Source organism: Talpa europaea, assembly GCF_964194135.1.
Source record: "Talpa europaea genome assembly, chromosome: 12".
Classification (NCBI taxonomy): Eukaryota; Metazoa; Chordata; class Mammalia; order Eulipotyphla; family Talpidae; genus Talpa; species Talpa europaea.
This window is the reverse complement of record NC_140079.1, coordinates 81,381,809-81,407,438: the sequence shown is the minus strand read 5'-3', so window position 1 is coordinate 81,407,438 and position 25,630 is coordinate 81,381,809. Positions and strand designations below refer to the sequence as shown.

The 25,630-nt window shown below is 42.6% G+C and overlaps 1 protein-coding gene across 2 annotated transcripts; it reads left to right on the top strand.

Annotated features, from left to right (window-relative positions):
• Positions 1-3,807: 3,807 nt before the first annotated feature.
• LOC311182582 (uncharacterized protein) lies at positions 3,808-6,934 on the top strand (the record flags this gene model as incomplete). 2 transcript variants are annotated; one of them, XM_084251454.1, is made up of 4 exons in its annotated part: positions 3,808-3,943; positions 5,139-5,224; positions 5,619-5,745; positions 6,738-6,934. In XM_084251454.1, 4 exons carry the CDS (start codon positions 3,808-3,810, stop codon positions 6,932-6,934), a joined length of 546 nt encoding a protein of 181 aa, XP_084107580.1. The 2 variants fall into 2 exon arrangements, with proteins under 2 accessions (XP_084107580.1, XP_084107581.1); XM_084251455.1 differs by lacking the exons at positions 5,139-5,224; positions 5,619-5,745.
• Between the last annotated feature and the right edge of the window lie 18,696 nt (positions 6,935-25,630).

Genomic DNA, 25,630 nt, shown 5'->3' with positions numbered 1-25,630 from the left:
ACCCTCCTCCATGCTGTTAGGGGGTGGCCATGGCGAGGGGTGTCGCGGAGCACAGTTGGACACATCCACCTCTGCCCTGCCCGTGCTTCTGGCAGGACCCACGTCTCACAGTGAACACTGGAAAAGTCTGGGGGTGCTGGGATAGAAAAGGGAGGTGATACGAAAGGAAGGACAGGGAGCTTGGACCCGACATCTCAGCTCGCCAGATCCCGGAGACTGTCACAAAAGCCAGAAGCACGTCAACGCCCACCTTCCAGGACCCGGGTGCGCTTCGGGGTTCTTTCTAGGTATGCTAGTGGACTTCGAGTCCCAGTTCCCCAATCGCTGGGTCTGACTTTGGGGAGTCTCTTTCCAATATTCACCTCTCCCCATCCGGGAAAGTGGGGTTTAGGTTTTCCTTGATACCATCCTGCTCAGATACTTACGCGTTTTTCACATTTTTCTTATTGACAGCAGTAATCATAATACTTCTAATTATTATCAATAATAATACTTAGCGATTGTGTATCTGCAGCAGAGAAAGTGAAACAAAGATCGGTACAGTGGTACATCAAAGTGAAGTCAAGGATGAATAGTTTACAAAACGGAAGTGGTTGCTTCTCTGGGGACTCTAACACTTGAAAGGGGCAGTAATTTCAAATATCTGATCTACGGGCAACAGATATTATTTCCATACTAGACAGAGGTTTTGAGTTTGACTAATGCTTCCAGGTAGTTTTCAAAATAACAATAGTGGAATTACTACAGTGTATCTAATTTGGGACATTTTTTACTGGCAAAATGTTATCACAATAATTACAGCTTTTGGGCCTCTCTGGTGGCGCAAGGGGTTAAGACGCAACCTATGAAGCTATCCGCAGCCACTGCAGCATGAGTTCAAACCCGGGCCAGCGAGCTACCTACATGGAACAGCAGACAACTCCTGACTCACTCACTGCTCCCCTCAGCAGTGTATTTCTATCAATCTGCCTGTTCTGCTCCCCACTCTGTCTCTGGTGAATTCTCTCACCTCCCACACCTCTGGCCTGTACCCCAGTTCTTCTATGCATAAATAAATCTTTAAAAAAAAATGACAGCCTTTACCACTACATTATCAATAGACAAAGATACTACCTATTACAAAACAGTAACAGATCTTGGGTGGCTGTGACATGACTCAAGTTCTGAGCCAGATCTGGGCACAATAGAAAGGCTTACAAAAGGAACACCCTTTGCTACAGCAGCTACCAGGGATGAGGTGATATTCTGAACAGCCTTCCAAGTCTTGAATAATGTTCTGTTCCTCAGGAGGTTTGACCTTGCGGAGGTGGTCATTGCTTTTTGTCTACTTTCCACAACTTCTTTCTTTTTGTAGTTCTTTAGTTTTTTGTCCCACGACTCTTTCCAATAATCCACTTTCTTCCTTTATCATGGGCTGGCTTGCTAACCAATGGTTCTTCTTGAAGACAGCACATTCTCAGAATGTCTTCCTCCACATATCCACATACTTTTTCATATTCCCTTTCAGTGTTCCAAGTCATCTCTAAGCACATTGTTATGCATTATATTTTCTTCTATGTCTAAAGTTGCCCTTCTCCCCTAACACCACTCCCATTCCCACATTCAAGTGCTTAAAGTATTCAGAAAAATAGGTTCTTGAATGCAATCGGCTGTTTTTGTTTTTTTAATTTTTTAAAATTATGTAGTGTGTTTGGTAGGGACTGTGGGGACTCTATTCTTTGTCTACTGATCTACTGGTATGAGAAAGTCAAAGACGTGATATTCTCAGTTCCAGTACAGTGGGACACTTAGGGCCAGTCAATGTGTGGTGTGTATTAAGTATATCTTAAGAAGAACTGTTTTTTCTTAGAATCAGGACCGCAACCCAGCAGCCTGTAGGTTTGGAGATAGGAAGCATAAATTGCACCACTGGGTTACTGGATATGATAGTAATAGGAGTCACTCCTGTCTCAATTCCTTGGTTCCTATCCATGTAACCTCTCCATTGGAGACACAATACCATATATATTAGTGTTTCATGCACATCAGTGCATAAACTGTATCCTGGACAGCTCCTCTAAGTTACAAGGTGCTGTTTCTTGTATCAGCAATTAGTGGAGTCTGTTCATTTACTTAAAAGCTACTAATTTAGTGCCACTCTTGTGTCCAAGATAGCCAGTATTTTAAAATTGGGCCTGAAAAATATGATGAGCCACAGCTGCCCTTTCCAACGCTGCTGTCCACCTGCACCAAGCTTTACCCATCACAGTTCAGGAATGCAGCTCTCTTTCAGTCTGCTTCTTTATTCCACTGCAAGTTGCTCTACGCCCCATCTTTCCCCAAGGACCTTAATAGCTTCAGATCCCACGACTTCCTATCACCAAAGCACTTCACTTCAACCCTAGCCTGACAGACCTGTTCACAGAAGTCGTATCACTAGGTCTGCAGCCCACGACACGCACCCACTTGGGCAGGCAATCACCCTGTGGGGAGTCTCGAGGGTCTACCGGCGCCAGGGAGGGGCCAGGAGGGGAGCTTTCCCAAGTGCGGTCATTACTGACACACCGACTACGGGCCAGCGGGGCCAGCAGGTGGGGAAATGAGGCGGGAGCAGGACGTGGAGAAAGCGCACGCGCGGCTCCCACGCCTCGGCTTCATCCGGGGCCCTCCCTCGGGCCCGCCCCCCGCCCCGGCCGTCGGACTCCACCTCCGGAAATGCCACCGAGAAGCGCCGGCCTCCGAGCGATCTAGAGCGACCTCGGGAAGGCCCTGGCGACCCAGCCTGCGAGAGTCCGCGACGGGACGGCCACCGGCCCGCCTCTCCTCTCGGGTGAGTCGCCAGAAGCCGTTCTGGGGTCGCGGTGGGGACGCCGCTTGTTTTGCCTCCCCGGGAGGAGGAAGAGGCGGCGCCCGGCCGGGCAACTGGTGGTTCTCCTCCCCAGCAGCGCGCGGCCGCCGGGGTTCGAGGGCCTGTTTCTCTTTCAGTCAGCGCTCGCCCCGACGCCCAGACGGCTGAGAGGCGCCGCGTCAGACCCGCGACCGCGGCCCGGGTGAGCTGGGTCTCAGAGGCCCGCCTCGCCCTTTCGGGGTCGTGTCTTTAGAGACAGTGGGAGGAAGTGGGAGGAGGGCAGTGCCCGGCGAGGCCTTCTGAGGACCCGGCGCCAGGGCCCGTTCTGAGGGTGTGCAAGGCGACGCAGCCCGGTCGCGGCTTTGGGTTTGAAGGACGCCACTCAAACCTGTTTGCGTCTCAGGTCCTCCCAGGGTTATTGTCAGGATTGTGGGAAAAGGCCTGCCCACCTAGTCTGTGTTAGCGAGGGTCTGACCCCAGAAGAGGGGTTCTGTTATTAGTCCGGGCCACTTAGTAATTCGCAGTGGGCCGACATAGTGTTACCTAAAGGCCCTCCTTTTTTTAAAAAAAGGAAATTAATAAAAATAACCATAACTAGTATATTTTTTGGGGTACAAACTTAAGCTTTAAAAGAAGCTCGTAAATAGCAAATATTTTAGACTTCACAGAAATCTTTACACTATTTGTACTGTCTTGATACAGTTTTTGAAACACTGCAAATTCTGAATTAATGGAGTTTAGGTAAATCTGCATACTTGGGCTATATGATTTGGTTCTTGACTATTTGAAACTGACAAATAACCCATTTTTCTTTCTGTTAATTTGGTTGGTTCATCATATCAACTATTTTTGTTGAGTATCTACATTGCATAAGCTACTTTGTGAAGTGTGAGGTTATAAATAATGGGTTATTTTAACGTATTACAATAATTTCTCCTAATCTCACTCTGCAGTGATGTTCATCGTCTTCCAGAACAGGGATGGAGGAAATTTCAGCCCAGGAAGCAGCAGGATCACCAGGCATCCAGTTTCAAGCTTTGGACACACACTCTGAGGGTCTGTCCCCAGAACCTCAGCTCTTACAGGATACCGACATGGAACAGGGACTCACTGGGGGTAAGGCAGAGAGAATACTTATATTCAGGAGAATGGGAGTACAGAAGGGCTTTTGGGCCTGGTGTGAGAGAGGCCAGGAACTTTAGTAAGTAGAAGTAGATGGCCCCAAAAGGGAGAGACATATATGACTCACTGCAGTTTTGGGCTGGGCCCCTTTAATAGGGACAACCTTTCTTTAATTAGTAGAGTGGTAGTTACTCTGCTCTGGCTGTTTTTACTTCTTACAACCTTTACTTCACTCTAGTTACCACATCCAGAGTCATTTGTAAGATAGGTTGCTTTTACCACATCTCACAGTCCTTGCCTTGCTTTCACTTCCTCTTAGATGTAGGGCTGCTCCCTCCCCCATTCCCTTCAGTTAGTTTCTTTTCTCTTTGAGGATGTTGTGAGCTTTGCCACCTGCCGTTCTGATGCAACTGCAGTGTTTGTGACTAATCGAATTTTGAAAACAACCTTTTAATTCCTAGGTTGAGCACAAGCCTGTAAGTGTGTATACATACACATATGAACCGTATAACAACATTTTTGTGTATCATATAGGTTTTTGTGTATCATATAGGTAGGTTGATCTGTCTTGTACTTTATGCTTTGTACTACCTTTTGTAAGCTCCTTGCCATAAATTCTTTGTAGCTACCCGCAGTGCCTGAAATAACTTGTGTGTCAGCAACACAGATTGAGTGCCACAGTGTTTAAAGTGCTATTGGGCATTGTGGGAGTGTGGAAAGGATTGTGAGGAAACAGATGACCATTCCTTGTTCTTAGGGACCATATGCACTGGTTGCAGAGACAGTCCTCATTCAAAAGGGAAAGGCTTAATGAAGTTTACAGAGCAGTGTCTGGGAATGGGTCAGAAGTACATAAAATAACCATGACCGTGGACAAGTCACTACAAGTCTTTATGCTTTGCCCATCTACAAAACAGGTATAGTGCTTACCCCTTTGATAGAAGGAATGTCAGATACTAAGGATAAAGTGAAATAATGAGATTTCATAATACTATGTCATGGATTTGAACATGTGTAAGGAGGGCATGCAAATGCTGAGAAGGAGCAGAGTAGACACATTCAATAGCTGATAACATTTATTGATTTTACTAGAGTGTTTCTGTGAGAAAGCATCCCACTGACTCCCTGTTCTGTAAGGGAGCCCTGGGGAAGGACTGCTCTCACTCTTCGCTCCTTTCTCCTCCTTCAGCTCCACCTGTTCCCCAGGTGCCTGCTCTTCCCCATGAGGGAAGCCCAGGAGACCAGGCAGCTGCGCTTCTGACAGCCAGGTACCAGGTGAGCTGAGGAACCCTCTGATTTTCCTCAGGGAATATCGCTGCTAATTTAGTGTGGCCCTCATCCCATCTGTAAAACCCTGCCTGGAATTTTTTCAATAGCAGACCCCAGTTTGGCAATTGATCCTCATCAGAGACCTGGACTTCACACAAACAACCTTTCCATCTCCCCAGCACCACCAGCAAACACTGTTCTTTCTTTATCCATAACACTATGATGGGCACTTCTTAGATGCAAAAGGGTTATGGAATGTCCTCCCTAAGTTCTAACTTGTTCTCCCTCCTCCCCACCATAAATGCATACTGGATACCTTCTTTGTATCATCTCCTTCATTCTTTGGCAGTGATGCTATAGTGGCCTCATTCCATAGAGCAGCCAGGCTGTGTTATTTCAGGAGTTTGTGACATTCGAGGATGTGACTGTGCACCTTACTCGAGAGGAATGGGGATGCCTGGATCCTGTTCAGAGGGATCTCTACAGAGAAGTGATGTTAGAGAATTATGGGAACGTGGTCTCACTGGGTAAGGACTGTCTTTCTTATTATTCAGTTTCCTTGTTAGGGTTTCTTTACTTCCTTGTTTCTGAGTTGGTGTGAGATCTCTGAGAAAGTTGAGTGTGGTTCAGATTCCAGGTTTTAGGACATCTGAATCCTTCAACTTTAAGGTCATCTCTGGGAGTGGGTTTCCTTTGGGAGTCTCAAGAAGAGACATTCTACTCCTTACCCTCAGCCAGTGATTCCTGCTTTTGTGGGACAACTGTTCCCGGGTAGAAGATGGGAACTTGCTTGTGCTTTGCCTAAGTTCTTGCCTTCCCTGTCTTTTCCTTTTTTAAAAAGAGAGACTCTGGGACCTACCAACCCACAGATACTTTCCTTCCTGGCATTGCAGTATTCATGTATCTGAGAGTTTCCCATTTTCCTAGGAAGAAGAAAGGTCTTTTTAAAAGAAAGGCTGAATTCTTGTTTTGGGATCTAAAGATCCCTGTGTTCGTCTCCAAGCAGGCAGAATTTGAGAGATTTCATGTTAAAGGCATGACTCACTGTGAGTACATTTCAGTGAGTCACCCAGATGGAAATCCTAAATAACCTCACCCAAAGCAACAGAAGTCTCAGATACTGTCCTCACACTGCGGTGGGGTAAATTCTTAACCAGGTCTCTCCTTTGTCATTTGCTTGGTATAGTAGGCAGCTGAGATTGGGCAACCTATAGTCTGCAGAGAAGCATCAGTGGGGGTTGTGGTAACCCCCTTGATGTGAGCATTGTTCCTCTTCCATTTTTTGCCTTTCTCTGTTTTTGCTCTTTTTATGTACGTGTGTAATCACAGTGCACTTGTGCTCTTCTGTGTGTGCGCGCGTGCACTCTGTCTCCCTGTTGTCTATGCTGCTGGCATCTAGGGTGTGCCTTATCTTCTTGATTATATTCAGAATTAGCAAGGTCTTATCTGTGGGGAGGCAGCCTGCCCACTGGGAAGGTTTTTAGTGTGTTTTCCATTCCTGGCTCTTTGATCTTTATAGGCATACTTCTCCGCCTTCCCACCTCCCGGATTCATAATGTGAATTCCTGCCCGGCCCTGAGTCATACCCAGGCAAGTGCTTTCTCTGGAGAAACACTTGCAGTCCTTTCAGCAGGAATCTCCAAGAGATGGCCCAGGTATCGACTTCCCATCGATATTGCTCGCCCCTGCTCGGAAACTCCTTTTCCTCGATTGTAAGATATTAAACTTGATTGATGGAATAGATGCTCCTCAGGATGCTACCAGTATGTGAAAGTGCAGCTGCTCAAATGACCTTTGTTAAATTTCTAAAGGGCCAGGGAAGCCCTCCATTGAAACCAGATGCATTTTGAACCCAGTTCATTCAGAAGTCATGGTCATCTCCTCGTGCTCTGAGAAACCTGAGTTCAACTTCAGCTCTTCAGTTATGACCCTTTCATGTTATTTTAGAATGTGGAACATACGCCGTGCCCCTCCTTTTCAGTGGTGAACACGACCTGCCCCTTCTGTTGCCTGACTCTTCTGTGACCCCTGGTCTCATGTTTATCATTCTAGTCTTCTTCCCTCCTTGTGCCTATCTCCAGGGTTTTACCTTCATCTCCCTTATTCTTTGTGGTGCTGTACAGATTGATGGATTTATATAACTTTTCCTGGTCAACAGTTCCTTAGTTCTGTCCTTCATGGAGGGGAAATGGGAGGGCAAGAGTTCAGTTTCTTTATTTCAGGGTATCAAATTGAATGTATATTTAATAGCTTTGTAAAATGTAAAATGATATGTAATTGTAAACTATTGTTAATTTTACCTAATAATTACATAAGTTCCAACAGTTATAACCTGTCTACTTTTTGGAGTAAAGAAACTTTAATCAACCTAATAGCATAGCTTGCTGTTAGGCTGAATTTTATCCCAGTTCCTCAGTCATTTCTGCACACAACAGGATATCCACATGCACACGCACATATCGGGTACGAATGCATACAAGAAACCCTCCTCAACTTGCTATTGCAACGAGTCAACAACATCTCCTTAGTAATTATTTTTACAGTTCTTGGGAAGTCATTTTCTATATTTGTGGATTCAGCAAATTCCATCTAAAATTTAAGTTTCTTTACTTGCTAATTTAGCTTAATGTTTTGTGAAATAAGGACTTTATAATTTAGTTCCTTACTTAGCATTGACAATGAGTGAATTACTACTTGAGGTCATACCCAAAAGGGCATTATCTGTGACTCAATACTGAAGATTAAGATGGGGAAAGGGACTGGATTCTGGATTGCAGTTCACATGGAAGAATGTGGCAGAGGCCCACTTAGATGACAGTATTGGAAACATGCTTACCAAAATCCTAGCTAATGATAAGTGAGTTCATAAATTAGGAATGTTTGGCCCATGCCTCCTACTTTTTGAAGTTGATATATTATGAGGCCAGAAGTGATTTTGCATAGAATGCCTTTTATTGCCATAACTATTTACTATGTTACTATGTACTATAGTGGTATGTACCTCATTTAACACCACAAACCTCTGAGCAGGTATTGTATTTCAGACCTGAGGCTCAGGAAAGTTGGGTAATCTTGTTCAACATCAAGAGCTAGAGTTGGAACTCAGATCTGACTCTGAAGCTCACCCATAATCTTTTTCACTTGTGCTTTAGGAGACTTAGTTCCTCTACTTGCGGTGTTTTTTATATTTGTATGGGTTTGTACCTGATAACAATTCAAAATGACAGATAAATTGGATAGGCAAGCACTAGGTTGTACAGTTTGGAAGCAGAAAGAACATGCATTCAAGAAGTAAAATTGTCTAGAAATATGTTGTTATAGTAGCTATCTACACAAGAATGAGTTGTTAAGGAGATATTTTTGTGTGTATGTGTATTTATATTAAGGACCAGGAAGAAAGTCATGAAGATTCCAGATAGCTAAAATCTTAGCATAATTCTGGTACAGGCAACAAGCCAAATGAGGTAAAGGTCATTTTTAGGTAAGGAAAAATTGAAGCACAGGCATATTTTGAAAGCATAGAGTTTTTTCTGTAAATTTAGGAAAAAGACAGTCAAGTCAATGGCAAGAAAAGTCTACCTTAATGCTTTCTGTGACCCTTAGTACAATAGCTTGGGAAGAATATAAACTGTGAAATCAGACTTGAGTTTTCCTTACTAGTTGTGATACACTGAGCAAATTGTTTAAAATGACACTTGTTTTCTTCATCTATAAGACTTGAAAAATAATGTCTACCTTTCTGGAGTGGCCAAGGATTAAATTAGATTATGTTTCTAAGTACCTGGTGTGGGAAAAAAATAGCAAATGATGCAATGATAGACCAAATTTTTTAATACAAATGAAAATTTCAGGAGTGTTCAAATTATTCCTTTATAGTGGATTTTTCTCAAATTGAATCTTGCTCAGATTGTTTCCTTAGGAGTTTGGATTTTTGTTATAAAAAGATTTTGATTTCTTTGCTACTAAATGATCTCTTATGATCTTTGATACTAAATGATTCCTTTTTATTAAAATGTCAGTGATTCCAAATCTGTTGAATCTTGGCTGTCTATAAATTGTTCTAGTCACTGTTTCTCTATTCTTTTTATTATTTTCATCTTTTACTCTGTTAATATGTTTGGCCTGCTGTTTTCTTTGTGTACCTATGTTGGAGGATGAGATAGATTTTATTCTTGATCATTATTTTTTCACTAGTACATTTTTCAAAGTCTGAAAGAAACTTGAGCCCTAACTTCTACAGATATTATGACTTTGGGCAATTTATTTAACCTTTCTGAATAGTAATTTTCCCATTTGTAAAATGGGCACTATAATAGTTCCTGCTTCTTAAGTTATGGTGAGTATTAAGTGAGTGAAAGCTTGTAAAGATCTTAGCATACCTACCAAATTCTTTAGTAAATCTTAGCTTAATATTTTGATGATACAGGTGATTTTATTTCTAAACTGCAGTCTTGTATCTCTGTCTGCTAGAGATTTTCTTATACCTTTCTATATTACCTTAAACATAAGTCAAATCCTTTGTCCCAAATGAAAATATTTTTGTTATGCTTGTGTTTAAGTATAGATACATAGTAAATAACCAGTATTTGTTTCATTATCAAATATTTAGAAACACCTTAATATATCAGAGTTAAAAATTTTAAATTATGTTCAAACCTGTGAAACTATTTTACTTTTTACGGAGAACCTTAACTTAATATGTGTCCAAAAGGAGAATTGACTCTATTAATACCCAACAGGAAGTTAGAAACACAATAAATGGCTTTCATATTCCCTAATCTCCCTCACAGGGAATTCCAGGTAGGCAGCTGTGGATCATTGTGTTTTTTCAGGCCCAATTTAAAAATACTGGCTATCTGGGACACAAGATTGAGCAGCTCTTACATGAATGAATCCAAAGAAATGTGAGATACAAGACACATGGTCACTGGTTCTCAAAAGAGTTTATAAATACAATAGAGATGATAATACCTGAAACCAATTTTTAAAAAAATCTATAAACTCTTATGCAGTAATATGTCAGGATAAGAGGAGTAGTTTTATAGGCATTTAAATGAAGAGAAAGGCTTTTGGAGATGTGGCTTGAACTAGACCTTGTTTGTGTGCTGGTAGAATCTTTCTGGGCTGAACATGTATAAAAATTGCCCCTTTGGTACCATAATAGTTCTGCCCTTTCAAAAACAAACTTCCCTTTGCTTTTGCTTTAAAAGAGATTAGATCCCAGCAGTCCATTATCCAAACCAAAGAAAGACCAGTTTTTGTGAAGAAGCACTTGTATTGTCCTTTCTTCACTGTATCATATTTCAGTTAGTTTATATGTCTCTGCAGTTAGAGTTTAAGGTCCCTGGGAGGCGGGGGGTGGGGGGGATGCACCTTATCTGCCTCAACTCTTCATCTTTGCATATTTCATATAGGAGGCACTCTATAATGTTGACTAAACAAAAGTAAGCTCCTAATGGGCAAGGATGTGGTATATTATTATTTGTTTCCTCATGTGTACTTTAAACCGATTTTTTCTGGAGATTGGCCCTTGGACCAATTTATTCAGTTCTCACTAATTCTGTTGCTACAGTTTCGCTTAGTGTTCACAAGTGAGTTTTCACCTTTCTCCAGCCCAGCAGTTATATTTTGGTGACCTTAATTTGACCAGATCTAATCTTTGTAGACCTGGTCTTATACAAAGATTGATCGATAGGCAGCAGATAAAGAGTAATGGTAATAATTTCTGTGAGGACAGTCACACACCCATGCACAAATTCCCTTTTCTGAATAATGTTTAAGTGAACACTTCTCTCAAAAGTCATCAACTTACCTGTTCACACACCTCTTTCTAGAGTATAAATATGAGCTCCTCATAGAGGATCTTTGCCTTCCTCACTCTCCAGGCCTTTCTAATGTCTTCTAAGAATTTATTTTCTCTCTCCATTAACTATTTTAAAAAAAAAAAAAAGGTGGCTGTTAAAGTATCTGGGGATAAATTGCCACATCCCATTTCCTTCTCTATGAGCAGGATTTCCAATTTCCAAGCCTGATGGGATCTTCCAGCTGGAACAAGATCTACAGGTCTTTGATCTGGAAACTAAGAATAGAGAAGTCTTAAGAGATACCTGCTCAGGTGAGTAAGGCAGAATCAACAGATGGAATTAGCGAAGTATAATTAAGTTGTTGACCCAAGTTTTAACTGCTTTGGCAGTCAGAATAAAGAGCTCTGTCTATTCCCCCGAGTTGGAGAGCTCCTTTCTTTTCCTTTAAGTTTTAATATTTATTTTGTCCCTTGTTTTATAAGTTATATTAGGTCAAGTTACTGATCTAATTCTTTTGAACTGCTTCCCTATTACTGCTTTTGTAATACCTTAATTGCTTATTTTCCTACCCTGTTGAACATGCCCTTTGTTTCTACCACACCCTGAATGATTTGGATACTACCTCGCTGCTCCTGTTCTTGCCCATACATAAGCTGTTGAGATTTTGTGGCTGTGTTTCAGAGTAAATAAACTTCTTTGATCCTGGTAGATGTTAGATTATTTAGTTTTTCCCCCTCAGTTTTCTTTTTCTAAGCACAGGGTACATTTGCAGATTACATTTGCATTTTCTATTTATATATTGAATCAGATGGAGAGACCAGAGAAGAGAACAAGCTGTTGATTCCTAAGCAGAAAATTTCGGAAGAAGTACAGTCATACAAAGTGAGAGTAGGAAGACTCAAAAAGGATATTGCCCAAGTTCCTGAGACTATAGAAGTATATAAATCCGAGGACAGATTAGAAAGGCTTCAGGAAATTCTAAGAAAATTTCTTTTCCTGGAGAGAGAATTTAGGCAAATAACAATTAGCAAGAAAACTTTCACCAGTGAGAAGAACAGTGAATATCATGACTCTGAAAAAAGCTTCAGTCTGGACTCTTCCCTTGATACTGATCAGAGAGTTCTTAGGATACAGAATATTGATGATATTGATAAGTATGACGTGAGCCTCAACCAGAATTCAGCTGCTGATAAACATGGAAAAATAAATCTAACACAGGATTTTCAGAGTAGTGAATATAAAGAAAGCTTAATGGATCTTTCCCCCCTGAATAAATGTGAGAGCATTCCTACCAGTGAGAAATCCTATAAATGTGATGCATGTGAGAAAGTCTTCCATCAGAGCTCAGCCCTTTCTAGACATCAGAGAATTCATACTAGAGAGAAACCTTACAAATGTAAGGAATGTGAAAAATCTTTCAGTCAGAGCTCAAGTCTTAGTCGACATAAAAGAATACATATTAGAGAAAAACCCTATAAATGTGAAGCATCTGATAAATCCCATGAAGCATCTGATAAATCCTGTAGTCAGCGCTCCGGCATAATTCAGCATAAGAGAATGCATACTAGAGCAAAATCTTTTAAATGTAGCCATTGTGAAAGAGTCTTCAGTCGTAGTGTACACCTGACTCAGCATCAGCGAATTCACAGAGAGATGCCTGATAAGTGTGCTGTACGTGGCAGTGACTTCTGTCGGACCTCATACCTATCTGAGCATCAAAAGGCCCACTGTGAAGAGAAGTCCAATGAATACAGTGAATGTGGACCAACCTTTATCAAACATCAAGGATTTCGTCTCAAAGAAAAGCCCTTTACATGTAATGAATGTGGAAAAGACTTCAGATTGAATTCCCATCTTATTCAGCATCAAAGAATTCACACAGGAGAGAAACCACATGAATGTAATGAATGTGGAAAAGCCTTCAGACAAACCGCATGCCTTATTCAGCATCACAAAATTCATAGGAGAGAGAAATCCTGTGAGTGTAATGATTATGAGGAAAGTTTCGATCATAGCTCAGATCTTGTCCTGCAACAAGAAGTCCTCACTAGAGAAAAAGCCTTTGATTGTGATGCATGGGAAAAGAACCTCAGTCAGAGAGCACACTTTGTTAAACATCAAAGAACTCATACCAAAGAGAAACCTTATGAATGTATTGAACGTGGGAAGACATTTAGTCAAGTTCAGGCCTCATTTAACATCTGAGCATTCACAGCAGAGAAAAATTATGTCTGTAACTGAGTGTGATAAAGTCTTTGCTCTTAGCTCAAACTTTTCAGCATCAGAGACTCCATACCAGAGGGAAACCATTTCTCAGAATGTGATGATGAATGTAGGAAAGCTATTAGTGTTAAACGCTTAATACCTGCAAGCCAATAACAATGAAAAAACCCATGAATATACTGAATGTGGTAAACGTTTCATGCTATTTTCATACCTTAGTCACCATTGGAGAATTCATACTGGAATAAAATTCCATTATAATGAATGTGAGAAAGCCACCAAACAGTCTTGTTCATCAGATTCATTTCATGCAGAAAGCCTATGAATATGTATGTGTGTGGGAAGATTCAGTCATATTCTAAGTCATTGAGTATCAAAAAATCTATACCCAAGAAGTCATTTGAGTGTATAAATGTGACATATCTTTCAGTAGAAATTCAAGTCTTTTTCACCATCAGAGTTTCCACACTAGACCAGAATCTGATATGATGCAAGTGAAAAAGTGTATCACCATTTCATGCTTGATATCAATTATTGCAGATTATGGCTGATTATTTGTATATGAAATTGCTAATATATAGTACCAGTCTTTTTCATTGCAGAAGAACCTATTCTGAGGAGTGACTTGGAGAATGCATTGCTGTCTTCCCATGATATTCTTTTATTTAATATGATAGGTGTTGTAAGTAGTTATGTATATTTTATTTATGGAACTCAAGCTATTTTTATTTTAATATGGCCTATAAACATTTTTATTTTATCCTGAAATTGGTTCTGTTGGTCACTGCTTCCCTAAGCTATCATTAATACACCAAATTGTTAAAACATAACTCTGGAAAAGTAGCTAATTTTTTTCTGTTCTGAGGCCAACTTCTCTCCAAAACAGACTCGTAGGCCTAATCTTTGCTGAGGTCTCTTACTTTCTGTTCCATATTAGCCTGAAACTTGGATTCCTGTTGATTTCTTCATTCATTAAGTACCTTCAAGTGATAGTTTCCTAGTTTTAAGCTTTTCATCAACAAGTTTCCTGTCCTTGATAAAGATGTTCTGATATCTTCTAAAGTGAAACATCTTTTAGAGGAATTGGATTTCCACATCCTGTCCCTCCATGATTATGAGGGATTTTAGCTCCACTGTGTTTGTGGCATGCAGCTAGACTTATTCAAATAATGCCCAAGTTCTTAGCTGCCTTCTCTCGATCCACTGGCATCTAAAAGATATGATAAGGTCACCAGGGAATCTTTTAATTAGACTCCAGGTGGCCAAGCTACATTTAGCACCTACTCTGCATGTCTATGTTTAGAATATTTTTTAGTTTAGATGTGATTTATATATTTCCACTGAAGGCTTACAAAATGCTTAGCTCTGGTTTTGATAGGGCAAATCAAAGAACACACTAAAGAATCAAAAAATATCACTAAGGAACTATAGCCTTCCAACACAGATGTTGTTCTCACGGAACATCTCTAGGAGTATTTCAAGAGAGTTTTTTCTGGTAAAATTGTAAACTGTTGTGGTTGCTTTGTATCTGGTTTCTACCCCCAGTGTCCCCTCATCAACCCAGGACAGTATGGGAGCATTGTATAATTGTTGGTTTATCATCTTTTTTTTTTTTTTTGTATATTACTAGAGTCTATATTCCATATGTAAGACCATCTAAAAGAACATGGCCATATAAAAGAACGTGGTTTTATTGATTGATAAACGTGACCATGGATACTGGTTTCAGAGTTCAGGGTCGCTGTTATATCACCAAGCAAGAGTTTATTCTTCAAATAATGTGAAAGCATCTTATTCTATTCTCCATCTTAAGCTTCATAACATTTTGTGAATAAGATATTTGTTATTAAAAATTCTGATTGTCATTTCAGCAATTGAGGCCTTCATATTCAGATGTTATAATCATTAGGGACCCTTAAAAAAATACATGAAAATTTATTGTTCACTTTAAGTCTCTTAGGGCTAACCTCTAGGATAGTCTACCACTGTATGTTACCTCTTAGCCATCAGCAAGCATAGGATCTTATCAGGGCAAGGTAAGAATCTAAATGGAATTGATCTAAATGTAAAAGCAAATGAAAAATTCTCCAATCTATGAATGTGTATACCCTAACATATAGAGAGATTGATGGTCATCTGCAGTGATTATGAAACAGGATTACATAATCCCTAAATAGCAGAATATGTAAAAATCACATGTATGCATTTGGTTTAGGAATGTGCTTTTGTACACTTGAATAAAACACTTGAATAAAAGTGTTTGATACTATGAGAATCTGTTTTAAATAAAATCTGAAGACCACAGCCAGGGCATTTAAAAGTGCTGGAATTACCTTCCTGGCTACAACTCAGTTCCTCCCAGAAACCTTCAGAAGAGTGAATCAGTCAATCTCCTTTGTACTGATCACAAAAAATTTGCTCTTCTACATACTTCTGAAACAAAGTATGAATATTTAGGATTTAAAAGGTTATTTGATTAGGATGGTTTAGTGCATAAAATAGGAGTAAAAAGTTTAAGGTTTCATTGGAAAGAATGTGTTTTTTAAGTAAACACATTTAAACGAGGAACAGTTCTGGAAGGCAAGTAATTTACCCCTTTAAACTTGCCACTCTTTAATTGTCCAATGTAACATGAGTTTGTGTTCTTAGTCTTTTTAGTCTGGAGGATTCAGGAAGGGAAGAAGTATAATCTTTGAGGAAGATCTAACTATTTGTCTTGTCTACATGCCCATGTATATCTATACATATTAAAACTTAATCCTCACAACTCTTCAAGGGAACTTTCTCCATTTTAAAGAGGAACTGAGGTGTAGAGAGCTTGAACCTGTTAGTCATATGTAAATTAATGGTAAAGTAAATCAAAGATCTGTTTGCATCCAAAGCTTTCCATCATGATATATTAGACACATCCCAGAACCCAGAGTTTTCTTTGATAGCTCTTTATTCTGTTATATCCCCAGTGATTCACTGTCATCAGTTTGCAGCATGATCCTAAATGCTCCCACAGATGTGTGGGGTACTAGGAGAAAATATCCTCTTGTCTTTTGAGAGTTAATAAGATTCTCTTCCTTGAAACAGTTTTGACAATGGTAAACCACTATTCAAAGCTCCCAAATTTCTATTTCCTGTCAGGATACCCCTTCCCCCATCAGTATATTTACATTTTCATTTTTTAGTTCCCCAAATGTAATTTTAATTGTTTCTGCTGGCTAGAACTTACTGGTGAATTTATTTTACCAAGATTTACTGTCACCTCTGATTATAACAGCAGAGCTAAATGGTAATTGGAAAATCAAGTTAGGTTCCTAGATTTTTGGCTTGAGTAGATGGCGATATCCTGGAAAGGTATTGAAAGAGGAACATGGAGATTAATTCAGGCAAAAGAATATGGCAGAAAGCTTGTGGATGAGAGAGTATGGCCTTTTCAAGTTAATCAATTAATGAACTCTGGAGGAATGCCTTCCTTCAATTTGTTGACTGAGGAAGTGCAAGAAGGGAATTTAAAGGAGGCCCATAAGGTGTAATCTCTGCAAGGCACAATGGGATTCCCATTTCTAAACATGTAAGTTCATTCACCCTTCCATTCATTCACTAATACAAATTGCCAGGCTTTATGATACTCAGTGCTAACCAGTGGAAACAGTTCACCTAATCAAATGAGAATCAAACCATCCACTGAATAAACAGTTTTCAGTAGTTGTCAAAACAATGGCTTAAACTTAACTATTTCCTGATTAAGTGGAAGTTAACCTCACTAGTTTTCTTGCCTATACAATAGAAAAGAATAATAGCATGAAAATTTAATGATACAAAAGGTACTGGTCATAAGTGCTCAAAGTTATAAATAAGGATTTAGTATAAAATCTGAAAAAGGGAATTAATGAGAAGGCATTTTGCAGTGCAAGATTATAGCATTGTCCCTGGGTTTGGAGAACTTTCTCTGATGATAGAGGAATCATCAGGCATCCTTGACTGTAGTAAGAGCTCCCTGCTAGAGTTCATGGAACCAGACACTTCTAACATTTGTATGATATGGCATTAACATATGAGTGCACAGGGGAACTAGTGTTTAATTCAAGACTGTAAGAATACTTTCAAATAGATGGTGCCCTATCGGATCAACAAGAAAATAAAGACGAAATTTAAAATTTTGCTGACTCAGCCCATTCACTCTCTTCACATTGAGAAAATGATTAGCCGGTTGTATTTCATGTTTATGAACTTATAATTTGGACATGATTACAGGTGCCTGTCTTCTATAGGTGCCCATATTACAAATTTCCACCCAGGCTCCTCCACTGACTTCTTGGTTGCAGCTGAACAGGGGCGCTAGTTTGAGTGGGCCAGGGTTCAAATACTGCATTTAATTACGAACTGCAGTTTCTGGCATGTAAGAGAAAAGGTACCAACTTCATGGGCTAGTGAAGATTAAAGAGATGCTCAGGTAAGTGCTCCTAACAAGTAGCTGTTATTTACGAGTTTAGTATGGAACTCCCCTTATGAACAGTTCATTTGCTTCACCTCTTTTCCTGTTTCAACATATCAAATGTGCTTCTGACAAATCCATACCCAAGGCGCAATAGCCTGATTATCTTGCCCCTTTTTCTAAGGCTTCCTCTTTCAGTCCACCGGTGGCAATTCCCCCTGCTTGTTTACATGTGCCAAGCAAGACCTGGAGGGACTGGGTTGAAGAGATGGAGCAGACTGGCTGAATGGGGGGCAGGGTCTGCCTGACCTTGTGATCGACAAGCAGGGAGATGGAAGTGTGTGGCAAAATAGGGAAGGAGACAGCGCTGTAGGCAAATGGGGTGTCCAAGGAATAGTGAAGATGAGGAAGCAGGAACCTAATTTAGATCCCAGGTCACTTAGAGACGATGTGCAAACAGAAGTCTGGTATATAGTCTTTCAAGCCATCCTTGGGGAAGGACAAACGCTGATTGACGACCCCAGCCCCACTCCTTCTGGGCCCCGGCTCCCCAGTGGCTCCTAGAGAACCCTCAATAGAGATTTGGCCTCCGAGCTCCTAGATGGGACCCGGAAGCGCACGACCTGGGACCCTAGTATTTTCCAGTTTTGTCTGTGGGAGGCCGGAGTCCATACAGCAGCGCGTTTTGAGCGAGTGAGTGTCGGGCTTCAGCGATCCCGGGCCCCACGGGAGAAGGGGTGGGTAGCCCGGCCGTCGCGATGGGAGACTCTCTGTGCGGCGGCGGAGTCGGGCTCAAGGGTGCGACGGCGCCCGGCGCCCTGGGTGAGGCACAGGACCCCGCTAGTGTTGGGGCCGCCCTGCCTTGGATTGCGGTCCGGGAGCGGCGCCCGCTTCCACGGCAGCCTCTCGAAGCTCTTAACCTGGCTGCTCCCCAACGGCCGCGCCCAGCCAGCCTCCAAGGGTAATAAGGCTTCTAATACCTTCTAGATTGGGAGCCTCTCGTGAGAAAGTGTTACCTACGCTTTCCCCCTTATCAGTGCCTTCTCCCTGACTTTCCTTAAATGATTGCCCTCTTTTGTGTGGTGTTCAGAAGACAGTTTTTAAAAAGATTTTTTATTTATTTATGCATACAAAAACTGGGACACAGGCCAGAGGTGTGGAGGGTGAGAGGATTCACCAGAGACAGAGTGGATAGCAGAACAGGCAGACTGACTGAAATACACTGCTGAGGGGAGCAGTGAGCACAACTGGAGAGGTCTGCTGCACCATCTCCCTGGCAGGGGATTGAACTCGTGCTGCAGTGACTGGGATAGTGCGGAGACTCAACCCCTGCACCACCTCGTTTGCCCCTCAGAAGACATTTTAAAAGAAGCCCTTGGCCTTGGAGCAGCTCCGGGGTTTGGACCACGTCATGGAGGAGTTGCCTGAGCAGATGTCCCGGGAGCCCGTGTCCCTCTCCCAACAGCAGGACAGCAAGGGCGAGGGGCTGACTTCGCTGGTTAATCTTCATCTATATTTTGTCCTTCAGCCGCGGCCCTGGATCAGATAGATACTTTAGTCTTACACTTAGAATTGTCTGGGTGCAAAACTACTTTTTTGTTTAGCCAAAACTCTAGTATATATAAAGCCTGTGATTAATGTTTCCTTTGACTGTTGACCAGCAGCAACACTGTCATAGCGCTGTCTTGAAGATCTGTCATTCCAGCATCTGTTAAACTTCTTGGCTCTTGGAGCAGCTCAGTAAATGCTGTGTAAATAAACAAATGAATGAACCTAATTAAGAGTGACCCATACCCCCAAATACCAGGAAAAGAGCAGATTCCTCCTGTCACCCTAGCCAAGCTCCCCCTCCCTTTTAAAAAAAGATTTATTTATTTATACATACAAGAACTGGAGTACAGGCCAGAGGTGTAGCGGGTGAAAGGATTCAGCAGAGACAGAGTAGGAACAGAGCAGACTGACCAAAATACACTGCTGAGGGGATCAGTGGCGAGTCAGGAGAAGTCTGCTGCACCATGTGGGAAGCTCCCTTGCTGGGGATCGAACTCGTGCTGCAGTGGCTGCAGATAGCTTCACAGGTTGCATCTTAACCCCTTGTGCCACCAGGAAGGCCCCGTTATCATTAGGGAAGATATATTTTCCACTAAAAGTCAGAACTGCAAGAGAGTATCTTGCCTGTGAAATACAATAGACAAGTCAGCCACCTGCTGATGGAGAATGAGGTTAAACTAGAAATATCCACATTTTAATTTCATTGCCATCTCATTATTATCTGGTATGTTAAAAAAATGGACTTGAATAATCTAATTGGGGACAAAGGTTTAGATAATCTCATAAATGACTTTGAGATGGCCTTTGTTGGGACGGGGGTTCCTTCATTCATTTGGCCTTCTAATTATGTGTTCAGGCTAATTTTTAACTCAACAAGTATTTGTAAAGTAGTTGTTATGAGGTGCTGAGATTAAGTTGAAAGAAAACCTCCCACCCACCAATAGGCTTAGAGTTAAGTTGCAATAGTTGACTAAGAGAGACTCTGGGACAATTAACAATGTAAGAAGAGTCCTGTGAACTGGACAGTGGCCCAGGAAGCCTTGGAAAGATGTATGAATTTGGCCTTGAAAACTTTAGAGGAAGAAAGGAATCAGATTTTATTTTTTTTTTAAGATTTATTTATTTATGCATGCAAGAGCTGTAGTACAGGCCAGAGGTATGAGGGGTGAGAGGATTCACCAGAGACAGAGTGGGGAACAGAACAGGCAGATTGACCGAAGTACACTGCTGCGCCATGTGTGTTGCTCCCTGGCGGACCAGAGGAACGAATTCATGCTGCAGTGGCTGAGGACAGCTTCATAGGTTGTGTCTTAACCCCCTGCGCCACCAGGGAGGCCTGAAAGGAATCAGATTTTAGATGAGAGGCATAGGCCCTTACCACAGGCTCCCTGCTAGTCTTTACAAGAAGTGGCCATATTGCCTTCCTAAAATATTCATTCATGTTAGTTCAGTGTGTCCACTGAATTTAGTCTGTACTTCTTAGTATGTCAGAATGGGGGAGCAGAGTGGCCACACTTGGGCATGGGGTATCCAATAAGTGCATGTTCATTTTTGTGAAGGGAATATTTGATGGCTGGTGGCTGGGGTGGCATGGAGTGGATGGGACCAAAGTGAGCTTTGCTGGAAAGGTGGGTTAGCTCCTTGGCTGGGGATCGAATTCAGGCCATAGCACTGATAGCGCTGAGACTTAACCCCTAGGCTACATGGGAAGCCCTTATGCATTTTTAAAGTCTACTGAAGAGGTCTATACACTGTAAAGTTTATTGGAACAAAGAAATCGACATTTTCAGAGCCTCACTGAGGGGTTAACATTTCTGCAGACTGGGCCTCCACGGTGGCGCAGCTGGTTGAGCACTGTGCTGTGAAGCTGTCCGCAGCCTCTGTAGCACCGGTCCGATTCACAGCTGGCCAGTGAGAATCCCACATGGTGCAGCAGACCTCTCCTGTTGTGCCCTCTGCTCCCCTCAGCAGTGTATTTCGGTTGTCTGCCTGTTCTGCTCCCCACTCTGTCTCTGGTGAATCCTCTCACCCTCCCACGCCTCTGGCCTGTACCCCAGTTCTTGTATAAATAAATCTTTAAAAAAAAAACACATTTCTGCAGACCTCATCTCAGGCTGTGGAGATTTAGTGAAGATTCCTCTTTGTTCACACTCACTTTTCCCTTGCACAGGTGATGCTGACTTTAGAGGACAGGACATAAGAGTTCACCTGGGCCATAGCCCCCGCCTTGAACTCCCTGGGCTACTTGTTCATATTGCTGCTCTCCATCTTTCCCTTCTGGGTGCAACTTGAGCACAATGGGTCCGAGGAATATTTTTCCGTGGCCTGTTTGCGAACTGCTTCCATGTCAAATGTTGGAAGCTTCAGCCTCTATCCAGTAAGGAGGGATGGAGGTGGGGACAGAGGACTGCTTGGGGGCAGAGATGACAGGGCACATTCTGTAAGGGCATATTCACTGAGTCTTCACTCACCTGCAGTGAAAGGAAAGTAGGTGGCTGAAAGGGGGCCAATGTCATGTTGACCACCAGAGTCAGGAGCAAGTGTGTCAGCATCAAAGTTTATTTCTAGGGTGGGAGGGGATCCTGCACTAGCCTGTAGGGCTTAGCCACCTCTCAGGGCTGTCATGAGCTCATACAAACAGCACCTTTTGGGTAGAGCGTAGGCATCCTCCTGACCTTCCAAAATTCCTTGCAAAACATGGCCTAGAGGGTCTTCACAACCCTCCATGCTCATATTTATGCACATTTCCTCAAAATTGTGGCTGGCAGTCCTGAGTACATTATCAGCAAAGTTGCCACCTCAACTGCCTGCATTAAAGAGGTGACCCCAGGAGACTTCGGGCCTATCTCTGGTAGTAGGAGAGGAAAAGTCACTTGGGGGAAGATGGGTCAGACCATCCATGTAAGCTCTTTGACCCAGTGTCCCTCAGACTTGGTACTACTGACCTTTTGGGCTGGATAATTTCCATTGTGGGGGCTCTCCTGTTTCTTGCAGGAAAGTTAATAGCACCTCAGCTCTCTTCTGCCCATTAGATGCCAGCTGCACCACTACCTCCTTAGTTGTGCCAACCAAAATTATCTCCTGGCACTGCCAAATATCCTCTTTGTTAAGGGGTGGGGGGCACAACGGTCCCCACTGGAGGACCACTTGTTTAACCCAACGGTAGATTCTAAAATACCTAGGCCTTCCACATCTGTCTCTTTGTCCCACCCCCAGCTGTCCATCCCTTCACGCTGAGGAGGGAATTCAAACTCATTTTAACATGAGTTGGAGTCATGCTAACAGTAATCATGCCTGTTACCAAGATTCTGGCTCTGCTATTCTGGAGTCTATTTGTTTCATTCTGTTAATAACAGTGGGATAATTAAATAGGAGTGTGTGGGTTGCCTGCAGCAGTTGGAACATATTGACCTCGCAAAATTCTGCTTTTCTACTGGCAACTTAGTGTAACCAGTTCAGATGTGATTCTTCACTTTACCATGTGCAACAAATTTTATCACATTTAAAGTTTTTTAAGGGCAACTTACATAGAGGGGTCCTTGCAGCCTTGAACTGTGGGCAGGACAACACACCTCCCACCCTGTAGTTTGAGCTACTCTAATGTGGCAGTGTTACCCAATTCCCCACGTTGTGTCCATCGTACAGTTAAGACCAAATCACTGAAACACTGGTTCTTGGAACAGAGAAAGTTTATGTGAGTAGACACCTACCGAAAAGACAGGAGAAAAGTTCTCAAATCACTCCTCTTGTGGTCAGCAATGTTGCACTTTATGTGGGGGCTGGGGTTGAAAACAATGGATTTCAATTCTATTGCCTGAGGAGTGGGGTAGGGGCAAAGAAATGTGGACTTGGCTGAAGTTCATTTGGCTAGGCCTTACAAGGAAAATTCACCTGGCCTTGGAGCACAGCTTAAGGTTAGTCTAAAAGCCTCCAGGCTTTGATGTGTGAGTAAAAGCAAGTCTCAGGGAAAGATACGTTTTTTCTTTCTCTTGTGCTGTTCTGGTCTGAAGGCAATTTAACCATTTGGCCTTGGTTTCGGGCATGCATCAATTCCCCGCCACGCACTGCGCTGGTCCTGCTCCCTCTGCTGGGGGCTCTCTTACCTACCTTTTGGGTCCACCTTCAAATCTGAGTTCAGGTGCCCGTTCCTCCACCCCTCCCACACCGGCTGCAGGCCCCGCGTTCTTAGGTGAGTTCCTAATGCTGGTGCTCCTCTCCGAAGCCCTTGGTCCCTACGCCGTGCACGGGGCCCCACGGGGACTGGAATAAACACATGTTGATTGACCCACTGGGCTCCACAGCCCCTTGAGCGACGCACTGGGTCTGGAAGAGCCTTCCCACAGGGGAGAGCAGGAAGGGAGGTGGAAGTTGCCACCGGCCGAGCGGCCTAAGGGGAACAGCTGGCGGCGGAAGAGCTCCTCGCGGCAGCCTGCTCGTTTGAGTCGGCCTGGACAAGCGACCATAGAGACGTACTGACCTCCAAGCGTCCTAGAGAGGAAACGGAAACGTCCTTTTCTGGCGCACCTGTCTGACAGCGTCTGCAACCCATTTCCGGCCAGTCGAGGGCACGGCAGTTCGGCGCGGGTCGGAGAGCCGGGTCTGGGCTGCGGCAGGCTGCTGGCGGGGTGGACCGGGGCCCGGAGCTGGGCTGTGGGGCCGCTGCGGGTCTGGGCGGCGTCAGAGCTGGACGTGCGGGCGGCGTGTCTCCCCGGAGCTGCCTCCCGCTGCGCCGAGGCCCTCGGGGTCGGGACGTGGGGCCACGCAGCGGTAGGCTCAGGTAGGAGCGAGGCTGATCCCGCTCGGCCAGGCTTGGCTTAAAGCTGGGTGTCCACCCACCTGAGACCTTGAATTGCAGCAGAACCCTCTGGAAAGTGAAAGTAGTCTTTTTAGAGCGAGACGTACAACACTCATTTAAAGAATAGCCTAATTGTCAAGAGCCAGCATTAAAAGATTGAATGAGGACCTCATTCAGGGAATCCGGTAGACGGGGACGTATCCCACTACAGTGCGATGGATTCAGTAACGCAGGCAATTAATGCAATAGTTGGAAAGTTTTGAAGGCAAAATCTCCGTTGATGCGGCAGAGAAAATGAGTCGATGGAAAATGTAAAATAGGTTTAGGAAGGGTAGATAAATACACAAATACCGGTAGAACATTAAGCAGCATTTTTGGGCTTCCCTCATTCTCTGTTCGATTTAGGGTGATCCCTCTCTAAAACCCAAGTCCCTGCCTGTCTTTGGACTTCAGGTCTGTCTGTTACAGGACAGGGAGAGGGGTTTTATATCGGGGCTGCTCCGTAACATGTCCTCCCAGTCTAAGTTTCTTCACCCCAGCAATTAAATAGTACTCATCCTCCAGTCTAGTACTTGCCTTTTCTTTCTCATCAGTACTTGAACCTCATTAATCTTTCTTTCTCCCTTTGATTTCCCATTTTTCTCATCTACACCACATTTTTCAGGAGGTAGATCGTGGCCAGCATTTAACTGCTTATATCTTCGGTCTCCATGTGAAAAGTAGGGGGAGTAGTACTCACGGAAATAATTGTAAGTTTTAAATGGAAGTGTTTATCTGCTTTCTAAATGGTCAAACCTTTGCCAGTTACAAAGTCTTCAATCTATTATGATAATAGTTGCTCTGTTTTCTTTAGGTTGAATACATCCTCACATCCAAGCCAGCAAGTCTATTGGTTTTACCTACCAAAAAGAAAAAGAAAAAAAGTCTTGACTTGGCTACTTTGCCACTACCCTTATTTAAGCCCCTATCATCTCCTGCTTGGACCCCTGTAAGTGCTACTTGCCTTCTTATCCCCTCTAATCTAGTCTCTATTGTTAATCAACAGGCAGAATTAACCTTTGCAAAATATGTAGCTTCTTACTGAAATAAATAAGAGTAATGTTCATAATTGGTTTCTGAATAATTTGTTTTTGCCTACTTCTGCCTCCTCTTGTGCAACCATTTCCCTCCCTCCCTCTACTGAAGCTGCTCTGTGCTTTGGCTTTGACAGGCTTGCAGAGTAATTTCTAGCTTTAAAACTTTTGCTTGGAATGCGCTTTGAATGTTTGGCTGTTTCTCATCCTTTGGGTCTTAGCTCTTCAGAAAAATCTTTAAGTAGATCATCCCATATTAATACCCTACTTGTTAACTTACTGGAATTTTTCTCTATTTATAATTTTGTTTGCTTACATTTGATTTTTTCTGTCTTCTGTGCTAGTATATGAGTATGAAATAGTAAGGGCCTTGCTTATCTTGTTACCTATTTCTTGTTTCTGTGGGCTTGGCATATATGTATGTATTCAATGTATATTTCCTTTAGTGTTAGAAGGGTGAGCTCTTGTGATCGACCTAATTATAACCCATCTTACATTATTTTCTGACGATAGGATTAGCTCCCTCATGAGATCGTATGT